Source organism: Podarcis gaigeae (genome assembly GCF_964106915.1).
Source record: "Podarcis gaigeae genome assembly, chromosome: 16".
NCBI classification, from domain to species: domain Eukaryota; kingdom Metazoa; phylum Chordata; class Lepidosauria; order Squamata; family Lacertidae; genus Podarcis; species Podarcis gaigeae.
Window position 1 is genome coordinate 4,605,665 of NC_139693.1, and position 22,632 is coordinate 4,628,296.

The 22,632-nt window shown below is 48.5% G+C and overlaps 1 protein-coding gene across 3 annotated transcripts in view; it reads right to left on the minus strand.

Annotated features, from left to right (window-relative positions):
* Positions 1 to 1,402: 1,402 nt before the first annotated feature.
* The window catches only part of ADAMTSL4 (ADAMTS like 4), a 99,162-nt gene continuing 77,932 nt past the window's right edge, over positions 1,403 to 22,632 (minus strand). For all 3 annotated transcript variants that reach the window (XM_083715496.1, XM_083715497.1, XM_083715498.1), the window contains 10 exons: positions 20,992 to 21,164; positions 19,249 to 19,354; positions 18,685 to 19,005; positions 16,919 to 17,048; positions 14,929 to 15,133; positions 14,164 to 14,337; positions 10,697 to 10,870; positions 8,566 to 8,745; positions 7,118 to 7,262; positions 1,403 to 5,819 (listed from right to left, as the gene is read on the minus strand). In XM_083715496.1, the coding sequence (XP_083571622.1) occupies positions 5,680 to 5,819; positions 7,118 to 7,262; positions 8,566 to 8,745; positions 10,697 to 10,870; positions 14,164 to 14,337; positions 14,929 to 15,133; positions 16,919 to 17,048; positions 18,685 to 19,005; positions 19,249 to 19,354; positions 20,992 to 21,164 (1,748 nt within the window). In that variant the 3' untranslated portion in view covers positions 1,403 to 5,679. The remainder of the gene's footprint in view (positions 5,820 to 7,117; positions 7,263 to 8,565; positions 8,746 to 10,696; positions 10,871 to 14,163; positions 14,338 to 14,928; positions 15,134 to 16,918; positions 17,049 to 18,684; positions 19,006 to 19,248; positions 19,355 to 20,991; positions 21,165 to 22,632) is intronic.

Consider the following 22,632-nt stretch of genomic DNA (forward strand, 5'->3'; position numbering starts at 1 on the left):
CACAACAGCGGCAAGAACTTTTATTAGCCCAAAGGTGGAAATTAAAAGAATTGCCAACGATTGAGGAGCGGCAGACGAAGATGATGGACTATGCGGAATCAGCCAAGCTGACCGGTAGAATCCAGAACCAAGAAGACCAAAAATTTCAAAGAGACTGGAGTAATTTTGGTATATGAATAATTACTGTAAAAATGTGAAGACACTAGCGGGATTGAAATAAATCCTGCAACAAACCTTTTAAAAAAACTTCTTAGATCAAAGAGACAGAGTTGACTATAAGGTTACGAAGGTCAGAAGTCGAAAATTTAAAGTGCGATATAAAGACTTGAAAACCTGCTGAGGGGATGGAGGGAAGTCGCAATCTCAGCAGAGCACAGAGTAGATTTGTTTGTTATTGGAATGTTGGAAATACTGTGTTAAAAAATAATAATACAAATTAGATTAATAATAATAAGGGCACCCTGTTCTTATTTTACTGATTGCATTTATATCATACCTGCCTTTGTCCTGGAATCTCAAGGCGATGTATGCATGGTTTCCCCCCACTTTTAATCTCCCCAGCAACAATCCTGCGAGGATGGTCAGGCAGAGAGGCAAGCGACTATCCCAGGTCCTAGTTCAGCACTAATTTCTGTGTCACACTGGCTCTCCAGATTACCAGATTCCTGTATCCATAGTACTGTTTCACCTGAGTTGGAACCCCCATTTTTGAGAGACAGCGGAAGAAGATTGGAAGAAATTTAAGGACTATCTTAGGAAACATTGCAAAATTACAGATAGGTAGCCGTGTTGGTCTGCCATAGTCAAAACAAAAAAAAAATCCTTCCAGTAGCACCTTAAAGACCAACTAAGTCAGTTCTTGGTATGAGCTTTTCGTGTGTATCTGAAGAAGTGTGCATGCACACGAAAGCTCATACCTAGAACTGACTTAGTTGGTCTTTAAGGTGCTACTGGAAGGATTTTTTTTTTGTATTGCAAAATTAATGAATGCTAGAATGACGTTGGTTTAGAAATTATGTGGTTCCCAGCTGTAATGGTTTAAGTAAATAGAAAAGAAAGGTTAAAAACTAAATGGAAAATAAGGGAGAGGATTTGCTGAATTAATAATTAGAAATTGGAATACAGAAAGGGGAGGTATGAGGAAGTCGGGGAAGTAAGGTATAAGAAAATAAGGGAATGAAATTATACTTGTTTTTTGTTTGTGTTTGTTTGTATTGTTGTTTTGTTTTTATATAATTTCTGAAACTAATAAATATCTATTAAAAAAAAAAAGGAACCCCCATTTTTAAGAATACCGTTCCCTTGATTTTCTGTTGCGACACCGGTGGATTAGAGGAAAAACAACAAGAGTGAAGTGGGTTAGAAAAGTGCATCTAAAGAAATAAAGAGAAAACTCCAGACATAAAACCTCAAATAAATCTTTAATAAAAAATAAATTAGATTTGGACCAAGAAAAAAAAAGGGGTGTGTGTCTTTGGGGGAGGGGGAACCAAACCAAACCTAGATACATTCAGCTTTATCATAGAGATTTATATATAATATATATATTTTATATATATTTATATAATCTGAGCACTCTGAGCCGTTTCTATAAAATGTCTTTCCTATAAATGCTTTTCCTTTTTTTGTCCGTTTCCAATAATCTGATGCAGCTATTTGCAATTCAGTGGGAAGCCAAGCCCTGGTTCCAAGAGGGCTCCTGTACCTTTTAAGAGTGGTGCAGTAGGAAGAAATTCAACAGGTGCTGTTTCTTTCCTCTCCTCAGTGCTTCAGGGAAACCGCTTAGGGCGGTTTGCTTTTTCTGTCTTCCTAATGCACAAGAGCCTTTTCCACATTGGTACTGGCAAATATCCTCTCCTGTGGCTCATTCTACCACCTGGCCTACCATAAAGACAGGACGTTGCCAACTTTTTCTTCCAGAAAGGCTCCTGTGTCATTTGTCGGTATTTTTTTGTATCTTCGTTTTAGGGTCTTGTTGCAATTTATGTGGAAACTGTTCAGTTTGACTGTGTGTTTTTGTAATGTTCTATTTATCGTATAGGACAACAGTCGTACCTCGGGAGTCGAACGGAATCCGTTTGACTTCCAAAACGTTTGACAACCAAAGCACGGCTTCCGATTGGCTGCGGGAAGCTCCTGCAGCCAATCAGAAGCCCCGTCGGATGTTCGGCTTCCAAAAGAAAGTTCAAAAACCGGAACAGTCACTTCCGGGTTTCGATCGTTCAGGAGCCAAATTGTCCAAGAACTAGGCTGTTTGAAAACCAAGGTACGACTGTACTTTTGCTATGTTGCAGTTATGCATTTTTTTTTCGATGTTGTAAGCTGCCTTGAGCATAAGTTTCATAGAATCATAGAATTGTAGAGTCGGAAGTTTGAAACGCGGCATACAAATAAAATTATGTATGTGCGCATGCAGGGCCGGATTTAGGATTGATGCGGCCCTCAGCTCCTCAAGGTGATGGGGCCCTTTATATGTCCAGCTGTCCTTTGCCAACAACAAATTGTCGCTATTTTTGTGTGTGGAACATATGCTATATTTATTTATGGACCTTGTAAGTATCTAAAGCCATTTGCACATGACAAAATATGTATTTTATCCAAGTAATTGTTGAACTGAAGTACAATTAAGTAGTAGTATAGTAGTATATTAATATTTTGGAAATGTACATCCAGTGTTTTTTTTCCTTTACATGTTTTGGGGGCCCCCAAGAGAGCGGGGCCCTAAGCTATAGCTTGTTTAGCTTATACGTGAATCCGACACTGTGCGCATGTATGGATGTTTAAAATGGTTGCATGGGAAGCTGGAATCCGAGAGATGTACCATACTTTTTCGTGTATAAGACTAGGTTTTTTTGGGGTTTTTTACTAAAAAATAATGCTAAAAGGGGGGTTAGTCTTATACACGGGGGCAATCGCCCCCCACTTTTCTTAATTTTGAGGTCCCAAAAATAGGGGGCGTCTTATACACGGGGGGCGTGTTATACACGGAAAGATACGGTACTTCCCCCATCATGACACAGCTGTTGCTACAAGGAGGAACGGCAAGGAGTAGATGCCTCTTCACCTGTTGAATTTCTGTCATTTAAAAAAGGCCCCTGGGTAAAGGACTCAAGGTGATGACGTTCTGTCCTCAGGTGTCACCTGGGCCTATGAGGAGAAGCTGTTGTGGGTTAGGGTTGACACCATAGCCAGGTGTCAACTATGGGATTTAGGATATTCTGTCAATCTAGAATCACAGAATTGCAGCGTTGGAAGGGACCTCAGGGGTCCCCCAGAAATGTGTCTCCCCCTACCTGCCCTTCCTGCAGTGGCGTAGCAAGGTGAGGTGGTACCCGGGGCAGAAAATTTCTTGTCACGCCTCCCATTGAAATCTAGTTGGACTCCCAAGAGACTGCGATCAACTCACAGTATAAAAAGACTGGCTGTGATATATCCATTGTCATTGCCAGTTGTTGTAGAGCATTTTTTTTGGGGGGGGGGGAAAGGTTACGGTTAGTGCGCCGCAGCTCCCCCCCCCCCTTGGAGATGACACCCGGGGCCCCCACTGCCCTCACCTTGCTCTGCCCCTGCCTCCAGGTCCAAATATTAACTGCAGGACCTCGTTGATTTCTTAAGCTTCACCCCACAAACTCCATCACAAAGCCTTAAGGGTTCACAGCTTCAGAATAAATGCTACGGTTGTGTGCCCTCCGAACTTTTCTGCCAGGGTTCTTGTGCATTCAATGGCTCAGTGACAGGCAGAAATCCAACAAATTAGGCCTCTCCTAGGCATGGACATGGCAACGGCTGCTCCTACTAGATTTAGTGTTAGCGACGCAGGAAATCTGCCCAGAAATAAGTTGGCAACCCTTCACAGAAGCTACCCTCGGAAGGGGGGGGGGCAGAGAGAAACACAAAGGTGTGTTGATTTGAGCTGCAAAGAAGGGGAGGCAATATATTCCTCTTTCTAGAGGTGAGGGTTGCCAACTGTTTCACTGAGACCTGCACCTGTGCGTTTAGCAGCCGTGTCATCTACAGACATCGTCAAGCCACTTAAAAAAAATATATATCTAGGCTGTAAGAGGAGCTTCACTTCCACGTTTCTGCAGGCAAAGCTCCTCTTGGAAACACGGCAGCAGGCCGGGCTGGGTTTTCTGGTCACTTGGCAACACCGCCCGGGCTAGGAAGGAGGAAGGAAACTTCTCTGAGTGCGAAGGTTGCCAACTTCAGCAAAAACCAAAGCTCTTGTGCCTTTAAGGGACGCCTTGATGTCTAAAAACAAAACCCCGCTGTGCTTCTCTCTAGGGATGGAGAGGAGCAGAATTGGTGTTGATGACAGAGGAGCACGGGCAGGCGGAAAAAGTTGGCAACCTCAAGAACTGTGTGGAAAACCCAGCTGCAACTTGCGAGTTGGGAAGCTGGCTTGGCGAGCCTGATCAGTCTTCCTGCAGAAGCGTTTGCCTTCTGTGTTGTTTCCTCAAAACTGAGGGAATTCAGGTCCATTCTGGACTGTGGGAGTTTGGGCTCGTTGCTTGACCACTTACATCACCATTGGGCATGCTGGCTGCGGGGAGCTGGAGTCCAGTGACCTTTGGGGGTCCGCAGGTCCCCCGCTTCCTACTGTAAATCGGGAAACAGTGGCAAGATTGTAGAAACCGTCTTGCTCGGCTGCTAACCAGCCTTCTCCACAATCCAAAGTAGCACCAATACTGTATATTTTCAGGAGGAAAAAAAATAATGCATATTTTTCGCTTCCCTAAGGAAATACTAGAGCAAAGCCAATATGGCTGGGAGGCGTCAGACTCAGTGCTGCCCTCTGGAAGGGAGCGCGTGGAACTGCAAGGGCCCCGAGTTCCAGTCCATCCACCGGCCTTTTTTTGCCGCAGCTGGCGGGGTTTTACTGGCCGGGGTGGCGTGGATCAGGTCGAAAGCTCCCTCCCCATCTGGGCTTTGTCTCAGGCAAGTTCCCAGGCCTCGGGGACCGAAGCCACCCACCACATCATGTCCCGTGCGTTTCTAAAGGGCTTCCGCGAGGAATCGAACCCAACGCCGGCAATGTCAGGTCGTCCGTGCACAGCCCATAGCGCCGTGTCCCAAAACACGCTGAAGTTGGAACTGTGCAGGCAATTTTGGCCTCCTTTTAGCTGGCTGCAAAATGAGCGTCTCGGGGTGTGTGTGTGAGAGAATGGGATTGGGGGTGGCTTAACAGGAGGGAACCAAAACTTTGGCGGTGTGTCTTCAGGGAGGGAGGCAGGAGGCCGAGCGGGGTGCAAAAGTACCCCTTGGGAGTTCCTTAAAAGCCAAGGCCACCAAAATCACCTGTGAGTCTGCCAGAACGCCGTGCGTGCCGTCGCAATTTGCCTCCCCTCTTCCTAGCCTCCGTGAAAGGGGACAGTTTAAAAGGAAATGCAGGAAGTACGATGAGTCTGTCGCTTGGGGTAGGTTTCTCTGGAAATACTGGGGTACAGTATGAAATACTTCTTCTGGAGAGAGCAGAGGAGAGGACACTGATGGGAATTTCTCAGGTCTCGAGTTCGAATCCCATTTGGTCCTTCAATGCCTTTGCCGCGATCCTTCTCCAGCGGATGGGGTTTTATTTTTTTGCGGATGACAGGGGCTCCCGTAGTCCGCGAAATATATTCGCTTGTCCCCAGTTCAAGTAAAGGTGCGAGGAGTCCAGGATCCTGCCGCTCGCCGGCGCTATCGGCTCGGTCCGGCATGGCGCCTCTCCAAGGCGTGAGTACATGAGGCACAACAGACGGCTTTGTAGTAGGAGTAGACGCAGAGGCGGGCCTGCACGATCACCGGGCAGTTGTGGTATTTGTCCCTGCAGTTCTCATCTGCCGACCAAAGAGGAAAAGCAACATGAAAAAACCCCAAAGAGTTGTGGGGTCTCCAACTTGACGAACCTGACAAGGAGACTGGGAATGTCCCCTGCCCCGTTAATTCTCTCGACAGATGGGGAAATACAACTCTGTTCACTGGGATAAGTTCTCGGCTCACGTCTTCAGTGACCTCATAACCACAGCTCCCGGAATAATTTTTAAAAACTATCTGACGTTTTTACAGGGACAAGGGTGGAGCTGTGGATTCAACCACAGAGCCTAGGACTTGCCGATCAGAAGGTCGGCGGTTCAAATCCCCGCGACGGGGTGAGCTCCCGTTGCTCGGTCCCTGCTCCTGCCAACCTAGCAGTTCCAAAGCACATCAAAGTGCAAGTAGATAAATAGGTACCGCTCCGGCGGGAAGGTAAACGGCGTTTCCGTGCGCTGCTCTGGTTCGCCAGAAGCGGCTTAGTTCATGCTGGCCACATGACCTGGAAGCTGTACGCCGGCTCCCTCGGCCAATAAAGCGAGATGAGCACCGCAACCCCAGAGTTGCCTGCGACTGGACCTAATGGTCAGGGGCACTCATCTCACTTCGAACTGCTAGGTTGGCAGGAGCGGGGACCGAGCAACGGGAGCTCACCCCGTCATGGGGATTCGAACCGCCGACCTTCTGATCAGCAAGTCCTAGGATCTGTGGTTTAACCCACAGCGCCACCCGCGTCCCAATACTGCCATAAGGGACTGCTGCAAATTCCTGCATTGCAAGGGGGTTGGTATAGAGTCCAGGCTTTCTCAACCTGTGGGTCCCCAGATGTTGAACTACAACTCCCATCACCCCTAGCTAGCAAGGCCAGAGCTCAGGGATGATGGGAGTTGTAGTCCAACAACATCTGGGGACCCACAGGTTGAGAACCGATGGAATAGACAATCCACAGGGTCTCTTCCAATTCTACAATTCTGTATCAAGACTAAAACCCTAACAAGCTGACGCTTGTAAGAATCCTTTTATCCCGATCGAAAAGCCAGCTGGAACAAAAACAACCATCTTCAGTTTTTTCCGAAAAGGGCAGATAGCGAGGGCTTGCCATATCTTGACAGGGATGCCATTCCATGGAAGAGGGGCAGCCACACAGAAGGCCCCGCTTTGAATGACTACACTGTATACCACCACGTCATATTGTAGGAATTGTATCTGCAAATAAACGACTTTGCAGAAATGCACCCCTTGGGCATGTGGAGTTTTTCAGCCTGTCTGCCCGTCCTCCCCCCATTTTTGGCTGTAGGGTGGAGGAGGGGGCCGGGTGGGTTACCTAGGTCCAGGAGGCAGGGCTGAACGTTGCAAGGCCGTTTCTTGATGGGCTTGAGATCTGGCGGACAGAGGTTGCTCAGGGTCTTGTTTTGGGTCAGACATTGGACCTCTCTCACTTGGACGCCCCCAACGCAGGACCTGGAGCACTGAAAGGACAAAGGGGAAACGGAACAGTTGTGGAAAATGGATATAAGATTTACAGCATGTTACAGTTTAAGAGAATATTATATGAAAATGATATATCAGTGGTATCTAACACTGAGTAAACTGGCAAAAATGTATAAATCTAAATCGGGTCAGCAAACTTTTTCAGCAGGGGGCCGGTCCACTGTCCCTCAGACCTTGCGGGGGGCCAGACTATATATTGAAGGGGGAAAATGACCGAATTCCTATGCCCCACAAATAACCCAGAGATGCATTTTAAATAAAAGGACACATTCTACTCATGTAAAAACACGCTGATTCCCAGACTGTACGCAGGCCGGATTGAGAAGGTACAGCCGAAAAGCTGTCCAAATATAAACAGTCAACTTATTAAACCTCATAATAATTTCATAAATTTATCTGTCTATGTATTTCTAATAGTATAACCAAATCAGTGATTTTTGATAGGACTGCAAAAACTACTCTCAAAATTCATTATTTCAAAAATGAAACCTTCATCTGGTTATAAATATGAAGACCATACCAGCAAGGATGGGTCTTTCTGTAAAAAATAAAAATTTAGCATTTGATGTTAGCTGCTCCGAGCCCAGTTTCGGCTGGGGAGGGCGGGGTATACCGTATTTTTCGCCCCATAGGACGAACTTTTTCCCCTCCAAAAATGAAGGGGAAATGTGTGTGCGTCCTATGGGGCGAATGCAGGCTTTCGCTGAAGCCTGGAGAGCGAGAGGCATCGGTGTGCTCCGACCCCTCTCGCTCTCCAGGCTTCAGGAAGCTATCCACAAGCCTTGCAAGCCCAGCGGGAGTTCCCGTGGGCTCCCAAGGCTTGCGGGCAGCAGCCCGCAGCCCCGGTGAGTGTTTGCAAGCCTTGCACGCCCGGCAGGAGGTCCCTCCGAGGGCGCGAGGCTTGGGGCGGCAGCCTGCCGCCCAAAGCACGCGGAGCCCTCCGGAGGGTGCCCCGTGCTTCGGGCAGGTGTGCGCAAGGCTTGGGGCGGCAGCCGCGGCTGGGGGGTGGAAATAATATTTTTTTATTCATATCCCCCCCCAAAAAACGAGGTGCGTCCTATGGGCCGGTGCGCCCTATAGGACGAAAAATACGGTACATAAAAATTATTATTATTTATTATTATTAAGTCAAGACTTACTAACTAGTGATTTAAATTGATTCGATCTAAATCAAACCTACCCCGGGGTTTTCTCTGCTGCAAACCCCTTCCCCGTTTTGCCCGTTCTCTAAATCGTAGTGGGTTCCCGCCCCACCCGTGTCAGACCCTCGCCCTCACTCACGGAGCTCCAGGCGGTGGAGAACCAGCGGGCCTCGCAAGACGTGCCCACGCAGGGTTGCAAAGAGGGCGGCTTCTCCAGGTGGGCGCAGTCCGAAGCGTCCGTCACGTTGAACTCGGCGCCCAGCTTGCTGACGCAGATGAGGTCGCGCCGCTGGGTGCCTGTGCTGCAGTCCGACGAGCACTGGGGGGGGCGAAGAGGCAGAGGGGGGGCGGATCAGGGCCGGATTCAGGTTTGATGAGGCCCTAGGCTACTGAAGGTAAAGGTAAAGGGACCCCTGACCATTAGGTCCAGTCGTGACCGACTCTGGGGTTGCGGCGCTCATCTCGCTTTATTGGCCGAGGGAGCCGGCGTACAGCTTCTGGGTCAGTGGCCAGCATGACTAAGCCGCTTCTGGCGAACCAGAGCAGCGCATGGAAACGCCGTTTACCTTCCCACCGGAGTGGTACCTATTTATCTACTTGCACTTTGAGGTGCTTTCGAACTGATAGGTTGGCAGGAGCAGGGACTGAGCAACGGGAGCTCACCCCGTCGTGGGGATTCGAACTGCCAACCTTCTGATCGGCAAGTCCTAGGCTCTGTGGTTTAACCCACAGCGCCACCCACATCCCCTATTGAAGGTAACGGGGCCCTTTATATGTCCAGCTGTCCTTTGTCAACAACAATTTTTTCTGTGTTGAATATAGGAGCGTCTCCATCCCCATCGTTCCGCCCGGACACTGAGGTCCAGCGCCGAGTGCCTTCTGGCGGTTCCCTCGCTGTGAGAAGCCAAGGGTGCTGGGAACTGTAGCTCTGCGATGGGCAAGCTACAGATCCCAGGACGCCACGGTTGTGTAAAGTGCTACAATAGTGTCTTAAATGTGGTGCAGGCATCCCCAACCTTCGGCCCTCCAGATGTTTTGGACTACAATTCCCATCATCCCTGACCACTGGTCCTGTTAGCTAGGGATGATGGGAGTTGTAGGCCAAAACATCTGGAGAGCCAAAGGTTGGGGATGCCTGGAATAAGGTCTAGGTCTCTTAGTTAGCTGTACTTTCAGACTCGGTTTTATGCCTGTCAACCCACATTTGTAGAACGTTGATGTGTGTTCTAATCTGTTTTTAGTCTATCAATATTTTTTTTTTTCATTTTAATATACCGTATTTTTCACTCTATAAGATGCACCAGACCACAAGACGCACCTAGTTTTTGGAGGAGGAAAACAAGAAAAAAAAAGATTCTGAATCTCAGAAGCCAGAAGAGCAAGAAGGATCGCTGCGCAGCGAAAGCAGCGATCCCTCTTGCTGTTCTGGCTTCTGTGATAGCTGTGCAGCCTGCATTCGCTCCATAAGATGCACACACATTTCCCCTTACTTTTTAGGAGGGAAAAAGTCAGTCTTATAGAGCAAAAAATACGGTAGTTGTTTTTAACTGTTTTTTCACTGATAAATCTATTGTTATGTTCTTTTTTTGTAAACCACTTTGAGGTGTTGTTGTTTTTTTACAATCAAACAGTGTATAATTTTTTTCTGAAATAAATATTAAGAAATAAAACAAAGGGTGCTGAAATTTGTAAGGAGTAATGCCCCCCCAAAAATTCCCCTCAAAGAGCTACAGTCCTCAGAGTGGTTTAACAGTCAACCCAGGGAATTCTGGGAAATCTGGCTCTGTGAGGATGAGGAATAGGGAGTCTCCTCTTAACAACTCTCAACACCCTTAGCAAACACGTTGTCTGATTCCTGCATTGCAGCGGGTTAGACTAGATGGCCCTTAGGGGTCCCCTCCAACTCTATAATTTGAGGTCCGAAATCCGTCTAGCTGTTGGGGCTCCCTGCAAGCTGCAAGGAATCCTGGGATCTGTAGTTTTGTGAGGGAGCCAGGACTCCTCCTGTTAGTTGCCAGTCGCTTGTTCGCAAAAACTACCATTCCCAGAATGCCTTAAACCAGGCACACCCAAACTCGGCCCTCCAGCTGTTTTGGGACTACAACTCCCATCATCCCTGACCACTGGTCCTGTTAGCTAGGGATGGTGGGAGTTGTAGTCCCAAAACATCTGGAGGGCTGAGTTCGGGGGATGCCTGCCTTAAGCTTTTGCAAACCGGGTTCAAACGATGCTGGCGACGAGACCAGGACGGGACGAGGGGCGCTGCTCACCGGACTCCATGGCCCAGTGTACCATCGGTTGACCCTCTGGCACGGACCGCCGTTGCATGCCCTCATGTCGGCTGGTTTGGTGCCGGCGCAGTTCTCCTCCACCTGCCCGTTGGCGGCGCTCGAAAGGCAGACCACCGAGCGCCGCTGAATCCCCGTCCCGCACTCGGCTGAGCACTGGAGAGGAGAAAGAGGGAGGGAGGGAACACGAGGGACAATTCATAAGCTTTATCATACAACTGGCTCTTCTTATAACCATACTTTAGAGGTCCCGGGCCCTAAGGAAGTCAGACTATCCTCCACCAGGGCCAGGGCCTTTTCAGTGATGGCTCCGACCTGGTAGAACACTCTGTCCCATAAGACTAGGGCCCTTCGGGATTTAACCTCCTTCCGCAGGGCCTGTAAGACAGAGCTATTCCGCCTGGCCTTTAATTTGAATTCAGCCAGATCTTTTATTTCCCTTCTCTTCCCTCCCCCTCCCCTTTTATGAAGATCACCCGCTCTGAGACCCCACAGCTAATTCTCCCCTGGCCTCCTCACTGGCCCAAGTAGGACCGATTCAGCCAGCTAGCCCTGGTGACCATCTAATGCTTATTTCCCCTAAATTGATTTCTGAATTTTGAATTTTATTGTTATTCATGTTTTTATACTGTATTTTATGCTGCTTTTTCAATTAAGTGTTTTAAAGTTGTTGTTAGCTGCCCTGAGCCCAGTTTTTGAACCGGGAAGGGTGGGGTATAAATAAAATATCATCATCATCATCATCATCATCATCATCATCATCATCATTCCCCTCCTCAAAACCCCAGCAGCCTGAGAGGCAGCTATTTGTATATAATTTATATCAATTTTTCTGCCTTCCCAATCTAAAATACTCATTTTTACATCCGTAAAATATCAACACAGGGTTTTTTTCCCCTTTAAAAATGTTTAGGGGTACTCTCATTTTGACTCAAGACAATCACCATTTTATAGTTCAAATCGGGGAAAATAAATATAGTAAATGGGCAAAAGTACAAAGATTTACAAAATGTTTAGGGGTATGCATACCCCTGTGTACCCCAAGAAAAAAAGCACTGATTTTACATATCATAAATCCCTGCATATCTTACAGAAAATATACCATTCAGTATTCCATTATTACATCCATTATAACTTTATTTACACTGTTGGATTTATCTCAACGCTGCCAACATTTCCAGCTGCACACAGTTATTTCCCATATATTCAAGAAACGTTTTCTAATCTTCTCTAAACGTATGTTCTTCTTGTTCCCTTATTCTATATGTTAAGTCTGCAAACTGAGCATATTCTGTCGGCTTAAGTTGCCACTCTTCTTTGGTTGTTACCTCGCTTGTTTTCCATTTTTGGGCTAGCAAAACACGGGCCGCAGTAGTAGCAGCACACATAAATAACCTTTTTTGACACCTGGTAAGAGAGGCAGCCATTTCTAGTTCATCTCCCACAAACCATTCATATCTCACTTGCAGCAATCCCTGGGGTTTCGTTCAAAAAGTGCCTTGGAGTTAACTGAACGTCACACAAGTGAACCGAAGGGCATTGTGCAGCTATTTTTTTCCAAATATATCCTTTATTAGGCATAGCATTATCAAACAGACACGGTCTACAAATTGAGCAAAATACGAGCTCAACATAACAAGGTTTGTCCCAGTCAGATCTTTAACTCCAGAGAAAATCAATTTGCATAAATAATACAATACAACATTACCACATCACCAATCAATTCAGAACCACTAAATCTCTTTATAATGGCCCTGTCTTTCTACATGGACAGCACTCAAAAATTCAGCCACTATTAAAGTAATTTGATCAATCCTGTCCGAGTGCAGGTCCTGAACCGTTGGTGGCATAGAATTGAGCCTGTTAAGTTGTAAGGCCTCTAATAATTGTCTTCTGGCATAAATGCCAAAATCACAAGAAAAGAAAATATGCTCCGAAGTACCAGGTTCCTGTTTACTACATTTGCAGAGACTCTCTGATTCTGGGAGAGCAAAATATCTTCCTCTTAAGGTAAGGTAAAAGGTAAAGGTACCCCTGCCCGTACGGGCCAGTCTTGACAGACTCTGGGGTTGTGCGCCCATCTCACTCAAGAGGCCAGGGGCCAGCGCTGTCCGGAGACACTTCCAGGTCACATGGCCAGCGTGACATCGCTGCTCTGGCGAGCCAGAGCCGCACACGGAAACGCCGTTTACCTTCCCGCTGGTAAGCGGTCCCTATTTATCTACTTGCACCCGGAGGTGCTTTCGAACTGCTAGGTTGGCAGGCGCTGGGACCGAGCAGCGGGAGCGCACCCCGCCGCAGGGATTCGAACCGCCGACCTTTCGATCGGCAAGTCCTAGGCGCTGAGGCTTTAACCCACAGCGCCACCTGCGTCCCAATCTTCCTCTTACTATCATATTAAATCTGGCTAACGTAAACAGCCTGCACAATTCAAGATCCTTCAGATTTGTCACGTTTCCCTTTTGAAAATCTCTACACAAAGGGAGATTTAAATAGAGAGGAGAGCAAGATTGTGCAGCTATTTATTTGAAGTATCGGGGAGCGGTTTGCACGGCCAGAAACGGAAGCGAGGCGGGAGGGTGGCAGCGTAGGAGGAAACGCCTTTGCAGGGGTTTAATCTAGCTCTGTGAAATATACTCAGAGTCGAGAGTGGATTTCATGCTCTTTATTCAGCTCATAGTGGTGAGGAGGAATGAATGTCCCCTCAAAGTATCTGCTTTATATACATTATTTACACAATGGGCTGCACGTGATTGGCTAATTCCGAAATTCTCCTGTCGGCCAATCAGGTTGTGGATTCACTTCCATCTGGAGCCGGATTGGGTGGCTCCTGCAGACCAATCATACTCCTGCATTCTGGATCCTATTGTTCTAGGACTAATCAGACTGCTGCATTTTGGATCCTATTGTTCTAGGACCAATCATACTGCTGCATTTTGGATCCTATCGTTCTAGGACCAATCATACTGCTGCATTCTGGATCCTATTGTTCTAGGACCAATCAGACTGCTGCATTTTGGATCCTATTGTTCTAGGACCAATCATACTGCTGCATTTTGGATCCTATCGTTCTAGGACCAATCATACTGCTGCATTCTGAATCCTATTGTTCTAGGACCAATCAGACTGCTGCATTCTGGATCCTATTGTTCTAGGACCAATCAGACTGCTGCATTTTGGATTCTATTGTTCTAGGACCAATCAGACTGCTGCATTTTGGATCCTATTGTTCTAGGACCAATCAGACTGCTGCATTTTGGATCCTATTCTTCTAGGACCAATCAGACTGCTGCATTTTGGATCCTATTGTTCTAGGACCAATCAGACTGCTGCATTTTGGATCCTATTCAACTCAGTACATAACACTCTGCGAGGGCTGGGGAATTTTGGGCTGGGGAAGAGAGACGAGAAAGACCCACGGGTTAAAAAAAAAGGGGGAGAGGAGGTACCGTGTTGCTCCAGTCGCTGTAGAACCAGGTGCGCACGCAAGGCCCCATGTCGCAAGCTTCGCTGGTCTTCGGCCGATGGTTCCCCGGGCAGTCGCTGTCGCGGAGCAAGTCGCCGTGGTTACTGACGCAGCGGACGTGGCGCGTCCGAAGTCCGGTGCCGCAGAGGACCGAGCACTAGAAGGGGGAAGGAGTGTGGGATGTGAAACACAAGAGCAGTCAAGTACAGCATTCCTAGAGTGAACATGTTTACACCCCCCCCCCATTGTTCTGCCCGGACACTGAGGTCCAGCTCCGAAGGCCTTCTGGCGGTTCCCTCATTGTGATAAGCCAAGTTACAGGGAACCAGGCAGAGGGCCTTCTCGGTGGTGGCACCCGCCCTGTGGAACGCCCTCCCACCAGATGTCAAGGAAATAAGCAGCTATCTTATCTTTAAAAGACTTCTGAAAGCAGCCCTGTTCAGGGAAGTTTTTAATATTTAATGTTGTATTGTTTTTAACACTTGATTGGGAGCCGCCCAGAGTGGCTGGGGAAACCCAGCCAGATGGGCGGTGTATAAATAAGAAATTATTATTATTATTATTTGAATTTCATCCATTCCTCCTCGCACTCCTGCTGAACGCATATTTCACATTGTCTTACATCGATGCCCATTTTGCAGGCATCCCAGATACCCTACTCTAGAGTTTGCTGCTGCTTCCCACACTGAAATGACCCCCCCCCAATGCCCCATTCTCTCCTCCCCCCGGCGACCACCGAATCCCTTACCGAGCTCCAGTTAGTTCGGACTTCCCAGCGGCTGCAAACCTGGACTTGGCAGGCCTGAGTGGCGTTGGGCTTCTCCAGCTGTGCACACCTCTGGGGGTGTACCATGGTGCTGCGGTTGGCGTAGATCTGCCGGCACAGGACCTGGCGGTGCTGGGTGCCCAGGCCGCAGGATTTGCTGCAGGCTGACCACTCGCCCGCCTCCCAGCTGCAAAAAAGAGACGGACAGGGTGGGGAGGGAGTCGGATGAGCAGAGAAAAACGGAATATTCCCTCGCAAGGGAAATAAAAAAAAATTAAGGACTTTGAAATATACTCGGAGTAGAGTGGATTTCATGCTCATAGTGGTGAGGAGGAATGGAAGTTCCCCCAGAATGTCTGCTTTATATACATTATTTACACAAAGGGCCCCAACGTGATTGGCTAATTCCGGGGTTCTCCTGTAGGCCAATCAGGTTGCGGATTCACTTCCACCTGGAGTTGGATTGGGTGGCTCCTGTGGACCAATCAGACTGCTGCCTTTTGGATCCTATTCAAAAGTCTCATATATATATAATAAATGTTCATAAATGTGCCAAGCAAACATGCACATAAATATATAAACCACATGTCTGATGCAGCACAGGAAAACAGCCCTGGAACCATACTGACTCCAAAACTCGCCAAGTGTTTTCTCTGCAAGGTCGAAGGAAAATGTAAAAGCCTATGCCCATTTGTCTTTTCATTCACAAATACCTTAAGGGTATGTCTGTGTATGAATAGGGTGAGCCTGTGACCTGGCTCAGGAACTATTTGTCATTACAAAAGACTGACCAGGCTCCCCAGGGTATCCAATCAAGTAAGCATTAACAGGTAATCTGCCAGACAGGAGGTAAACAACGCACTCAGATTTCTGCTGTAGACCGCCCTTTCTGTGATGTGTATAATGTATCTGGGGGTGGTCTTGGACTCCAGGGCGGGCAATTTAAAACGACTATATAAGGGCAGGCACGCCTTTGTTCGGGGTCCTCTTCCTTTCCTGCGTGTGAGGGGAGGACCCTGTTGCAGCAATTCAGTAAAGATCAGGCTTACGAGCTGCTTTGCTTCTCAATATTCTCTGATTGGCCTGTTCTTTTCTCCGGCCGATGGAGAACCTACAAAGAACTCTATAAGGGCTCTTGTGTCCCCCATAAGGGAATAAGGGCAGATTTTTGTTTATTACACAAGGAATAATAGCAACAACAAAGATTGGTGGTGAAAGTCGGAACAGGACTGTCGGTTTCAGCTTCTCTGCAACTTCCAGGTGCCATAAGAAAGCTGCAGAGATAGCGCAGGATAGTGCACACCCCGGAAATGATCTCTTTCAGCTTCTGCCTTCTGGAGGGTTATAAAGACTAGGACTAGCCACCTGAGAAACAGTTTTATTCAAATGTGGTTTTGGTTTTAAACGCAGTGTAAGGTAGTCTCTGTGGGAGTATATTGTATTTAAAAACGGGGTATTTTTAGGGGATTAACCAGGCTGGGATAGCAGGCTTGTTGGTTTTTGAATGTCTTATGTAGATTTTTTCAATTTCGTTGTTCTGCATGGGACAATGACAATAAGGATTATCGTATCGAAGAGGTTGCAGCCTGATGTCAAGTGGTCCCCATGCGCTGGGAACAAATTGTACTCTGTATTCTTGCAACAGAGGCGGTTGCTGCTGCTGAAACCCTCCGTTGAGCAAGGGGACAGGGAAATAACGCGGCACCAGGGTTTCTGCAAAGAGGGGTCTCTAACTCTGCGACAAGCAGAGGCAGCTTGGGCCCACGAGGTGTCTTGCTCAAGACGGTGGTGACCTACTCAAAAGTAGACCATCATTTCCCCAAAAGCTGCCATATGCAAATTTTAATAGGGACAGAGGAGGTTGCCCGATGCCAGAGTCCAGGCAGGTTGTCACAAGGCCTCCAGGCCTGCAGAGGGCAGCAGCTTCCTCAAAAGGAGACCCATAAGAGGCAAGGGTGGACTGGACACTCACTAGGCTGGGCAGGGCTCCGTGTTGCAGGCTTCCTCCGACACAATGGGCTTGGGGATGAGGTGGCATTTCTCCTCCCCCACCTCCTCTTGTGTAACGCGAGAGATGCACTGGTAGACAGACTGCCAGAAACCTGTAGAGAAAGGTGGTGATACTAGCAAATTTTGTCTTTTAAAAATCAAGTTTCTAGCCCTCAAGGCAATCGAGGGGCCGAGAACCACAGAACGCAGCATATACTGGCAAATGTGGCCCCTTCACATGGTCTGAACGCCTCGCTTTCCTTTGTGCGATGGCTTCGTTCTCGCCATTGCTGCGGGGGCGCCTAACGAGCTTAGAGGATAAAAAAAACTCACAACGCTTGTTTGGCACTTTTCAGAGCGTTGTGCAGGCCTAATCCGCACCACAACAGCCTTGTGAGGGTTGTGAAGCGCTTAAGAGACCGCCGTAGCTGAGAGGCGGGTGCGTCGTTTAAATAAAAGCAAATACATTTTAAAATTCCCCCCATTTTGCAGATGGGGCAAACTGAGGCCGAGAGCGTGTGGTTCAGCTATGGCTAGCAAGTGAGTTTGTGGCAGTTCTGAGATTCAAACCAGGGACTTCCCCGATTTGCAGCTAAGCTTCCTACTCCATGGCGCTCTATAAAGCCATAGAGGGGGACTAAAACTGCTAATAGCTGCGAGAGGACTGGGGCATGGACAACCACTCACTGTACTCTGTCTGCTTCTGTCTGACCTCTTGTTTACGTCAAAGTCCAGCGAGTGACACTGCCGGTCACCTTCTTCCACCTTAAGTCTCAGTTCCGCCCTTGCAGAATCGAGAGGCAGCGTGGCGTAGTGGTTAGGGCGACTTGGGAGAGACCGGGGTTCAGAAATCCCCACTTGGCTGTTCCCTGGGTGTGACCCTGGGGGACAATCGCCACCTCTTCGCCTAACCTACCTCGCAAGGTTCTTGGCGGGATTTAAGTAAGGAGAAACTCACACACCTCCTTGAGCAGCGTGGATGGGATAAGCATGCAAGAGACGCAACTTAGTAAGGAGGTGGGACAAAATTAGAGCGATCTTCTCTGGCGCCCCCTACTGTTGGGCTCCCTGCCTTCTGCCCTATCCATCCCAATGGGCTATAAGAGGCTGGTAAGGATGTTACAATATTCCGTTCCACCTAAACAGTTGGGTGGAGTTGTTGTACGTCACATGTCTGTTTACATTCCAGCGCAGCTTGCTGGGAACTTTCTTGCGGGTATAGCTGTTGCTTATGATGCTTGCTTGGACACGAAGGGGAGCAGACATGTTTTTCCTTTTGTCCTGATGCTGAATAAAATGCCTGTAAATACGCTTTAGGTAAAGTTAAAGGGACCCCTGACCATTAGGTCCAGTCGTGGCCAACTCTGAGGTTGCGGCGCTCATCTCGCTTTACTGGCCGAGGGAGCCGGCGTTTGTCCGCAGACAGTTTTTCTGGGTCATGTGGCCAGCATGACTAAGCCGCTTCTGGCGAACCAAAGCAGTGCACAGAAATGCCGTTTACCTTCCCACCGGAGCGGTACCTATTTATCTACTTGCACTTTGACTTGCTTTTGAACTAATAGGTTGGCAGGAGCAGGGACCAAGCAATGGGAGCTCAGCCCGTTGGGCGGATTCGAACTGCTGACTTTTTGACCGGCAAGTCCTAGGCTCTGTGGTTTAATCCACAGCGCCACCCTAAGTCAACCCAAACCTCCATGTGCAGGAGCAGTCTACCTCTGAATACCAGCTGCCAAGGGAAATAGGACTTACCTTTCCCGCAGGTGGCAGAGCAGTCGGTGTTGCCAATTCGCCTCCAGTAGAAGTCCTGCAGGGGGTCCGAGCCGTGCTGGACAGGAGGCGGAGGGGGCGGGAGGGGCGGGACGCGGACATTCCTTTGCAGGGTCCCAGGGCTCCTCCCTGATTGGCCAGACGAGACGGGAGGGGGCGGGGCCGCGCCACGGCTCCTCCCCGATTGGCCGGACGAAGCTGGGAGGCGGACCGGGCTCTGGTTCCGGGCATCTGCGGGCACAGGGCGCTGGTGCCTGGGCGGGGGCTCCATCTGGTTGCCCGAGGAAACCACAGTCAAGGCACCTGGCGGGCACGGAGTGGGAAGAAAGAGAAAGGTGATTTTTTTTGCTCCACAAAAGGGTGTCGGCTAAAAAAGGCATGGCACAAAAGGAGTATGCTCGGGGATGGAGGAGGAAAACACAGGTTTACCACCTAGAACAGGCATGGCACCGAAGGAAAACGGACTGGGATGGAGGAGGAAAGAAGCAAACACAGGGGTTTGGGTTTTTTTGCCTGCCACATGAGGGGAGGGGGTGGTTTGCTCACCAAAGTCCTGCCGGGGGCTACGTAGGTCAGGAGTGGGGGTCTCCGGCTGCACAGAGGCCAGGAAGAACTGGTAAGAGACACCAGGATTGTCTTGCTGGAAGATCATCTGTGGGAAGCAGCAGAAAAGGAATTAAAGCAGGGCATGGGAGGAAGGGGGGCAACGTAAAATGAGCGCCTTAAGTCTTCTTCCCCGTTGGGAGTTAACAGTTCCCTCCCTCTTTTTTTTGGGGGGGGGGACAGAAACAGAGCCTTGGGATCCCTTTCCCAGTGTGAACATCAGAGAAAAGTCCTGCTGGGTCAGAAGAAAACACCTCCACGAAGCCCCTGTTGTTTGTCCTCAGAATCCGATGATGGAGAGGTAGACTCTGTCTGGACCTGGGGGCTCTACTTAGCTCGTTAGGTGGAGAAGGGAAAAGAGAAATCCTGTCTTGGAGGCCCCTCCCACCCAAATACGGACAGGCCCCTCCCACGACTAATTTCTGATTCCCTTCCCCAGATACTCTTAACCCAAATAACCCAAAGAAAAGGAATTTCTTCAAACTACACACATTTCATTTGCCTATACAGTGGTACCTCAGGTATAGTACTTAATTTGTTCCGGAGGTCCGTACTTAACCTGAAACTGTTCTTAACCTGAAGCACCACTTTGGCTAATAGGGCCTCCTGCTGCTGCCGCGCTGCCAGAGCCCGATTTCTGTCCTCATCCTGAAGCAAAGTTCTTAACCTGAAGCACTATTTCTGGGTTAGCGGAGTCTGTAACCTGAAGCGTATGTAACCTGAGGTACCACTGTATTTGCATCTCTATAGACTCAGGCATTTTGGAAAGCCAAGGTGCATTCAACAGAAGCTCTGCTCCTATCTGTGGTCATACTGTACTTCTAATTCTTGGATTGCCTTATGACTTTGCAAACCACAATTTTCCAACCTGGAAATGGAAGCCGAAATATACTCGGAGTCCCGTAGTGATTTCATGCTCTTTATTGCAGCTTGTAAAACAGTGAATGAATTGTCCCCCCCAAACCTCAGGCTTTTATATACATTATTTACACAATGAGTCCCGTCTGATTGGCTGATCCTGCTTCCCTCCTGGAGCCTGATTGGTCTTTACCTGCAGGCCAATCAGTTGTTGCATTCTAGGATCCTACTTGCCTATTGTTCTAGGATCCAAGCTTAATACAGTGGACGCTCAGGTGGCGAACGTGATCCATGCGGGATGCATGTTCGCAACCTGCAGAGTTCGCAACCTGCAGCAATGTGTCTGCGCACGTGCGGGTTGCGATTCAGCGTGTCTGCGCATGCACAAAGTTCAATTTAGCGCTTCTGCGCATGCGTGACCACCAAAAAAACGCAACCCCAAAAAACGAAACCCAAAAAAACGAAACCTGAAGTGGCTGTAACCCGAGGTATGACTACATAACAGAAACTGTAAGGATCAATGATTATTTCTTAAACTTATCAGTTGCTGCTTTTTTTTTAATAACAAAAGTAACTCAAAGCCACTTGCGACAATAAATAAATTCACACGCCTGTTAAAACCAGCATAAAACAAAACCAAGGGAAATCTGAAAGTCCTGAGGACTAGGAACTTGGGTTTTTAAAGTGAATCAAGGAAAGCGGAGCCCCGCCTGCCCCTTGAGAAAAGAGGCAGAGATCTGCATTCGGGGTGAGCCACAGATGTCCAAGCAGCACCCGATTCAAACTCTCCTCTCCCTGAGACCCCAACCCACCCCACTGCGTACTCACATACACATCTATAGGTTCTGTCGTGGGACCCTCTGCGGTCAGGGACTCGCCCTCCCTCCGGTCGCTTCCTGGGCGGCTGTACACAAAGACGGTGCCAGCTGCCTCATAGCGCCCTGGCGGGTTCACCGCCCAGTTCCCGTTGATGATGGATTTGCCACTGTGGCTCCGAAGGGCTGAGAGATTTGGGGGCACAGGGATGGGGGGGGGGGGGAGAGAGAGAAAGAGAGTCAACAGCAACATGAAGCTACAGCTGGTTCTAAGTCCCTCTTCCCCTCACTCTGTGGCCCCCATCCACCGCCATTGCAATTTTTATTTTTATTATTTCCCCCCTCTTTATTAATTTCGGGATTTTTACCTACATTATATTACCTCCTTCCAATTTTTTTTAATTCCCCGTACAATTTTGCAATTTTTATTTTTATTCCCTCATTCCAAGTGCAGCTTGCTTTTCAAAAAGACAACCCCTCAATTGGGTTTACAAGATTATCAGTCAAAACAGGTCAAGGTAAAGGTAAAGGGACCCCTGACCATTAGGTCCAGTTGTGGCCGACTCTGGGTTGCGGCGCTCATCTCGCTTTACTGGCCGAGGGAGCTGGCGTACGGCTTCCGGGTCATGTGGCCAGCAGGACTAAGCCGCTTCTGGCGAACCAGAGGAGCGCACGGAAACGCCATTTACCTTCCCTCCGGAGTGGTACCTATTTATCTACTTGCACTTTGACGTGCTTTCGAACTGCTAGATTGGCAGGAGCAGGGACCGAGCAACGGGAGCTCACCCCGTCGCGGGGATTTGAATCGCCGACCTTCTGATCGGCAAGTCCTAGGCTCTGTCGTTTAACCCACAGCGCCACCCGCATCCCAAAACATGTCAAAGGAACGGAACACTCAAATCAAACTCAGCGACGAGGTTAAAATGCTCGTCAACATTCTACACATTGCCTATAACAAAAAAAATTTTTTTTTAGCAGGTTCCGCAAAGAGGACGGGGAAGGCACCCGCCTGGTGTCAATCGCCAGGGAATTTCGAAGTGCGGGCACTTCCACGCTAAAAAAATCAGTTTCTTACAAACGCAGGGCGAGTATTTTGTGGCACCTGTAACAGAGTCATGAGATGAGAAGGAGGGCGGCGTAATTCAGGGAACCAAGGCCCCCACCCTGGAGCCACCTCTGAAGGAAGGGCGGAATGCCTCTGAGCCCATACAGAGTGCACTTGGGTCGCCACAAAGAAACGCAGCCTGCCTGCCTGCCCTCTCCCTGCCCATAGATCTGGCATTAATAACAACAAGAATAATTTTTTTATTTACACCCCGCCCTTCCCAGTTCAAAAACTGGGCTCAGGGCAGCTAACAACAAATTTAAAACACTTTAAAACACTTAATTATAAAAGCAGCATAAAATATAGTATAAAAACATGAATGACAATAAAATTCAAAAATCAATTAGATAATCCCCAGGGTTAGCTGGCTGAATTGGTCCTACTTGGGCCAGCGAGGAGGCCAGGGGAGAATTAGCTGTGGGGTCTCAGAGCATAAAAGGGGACGGGGAGGGAAGAGAAGGGAAATAAAAGATCAGGCTGAATTCAAATTAAAGGCCAGGCAAAATAGCTCTGTCTTACAGGCCCGACGGAAGGAGGTTAAATCCTGCA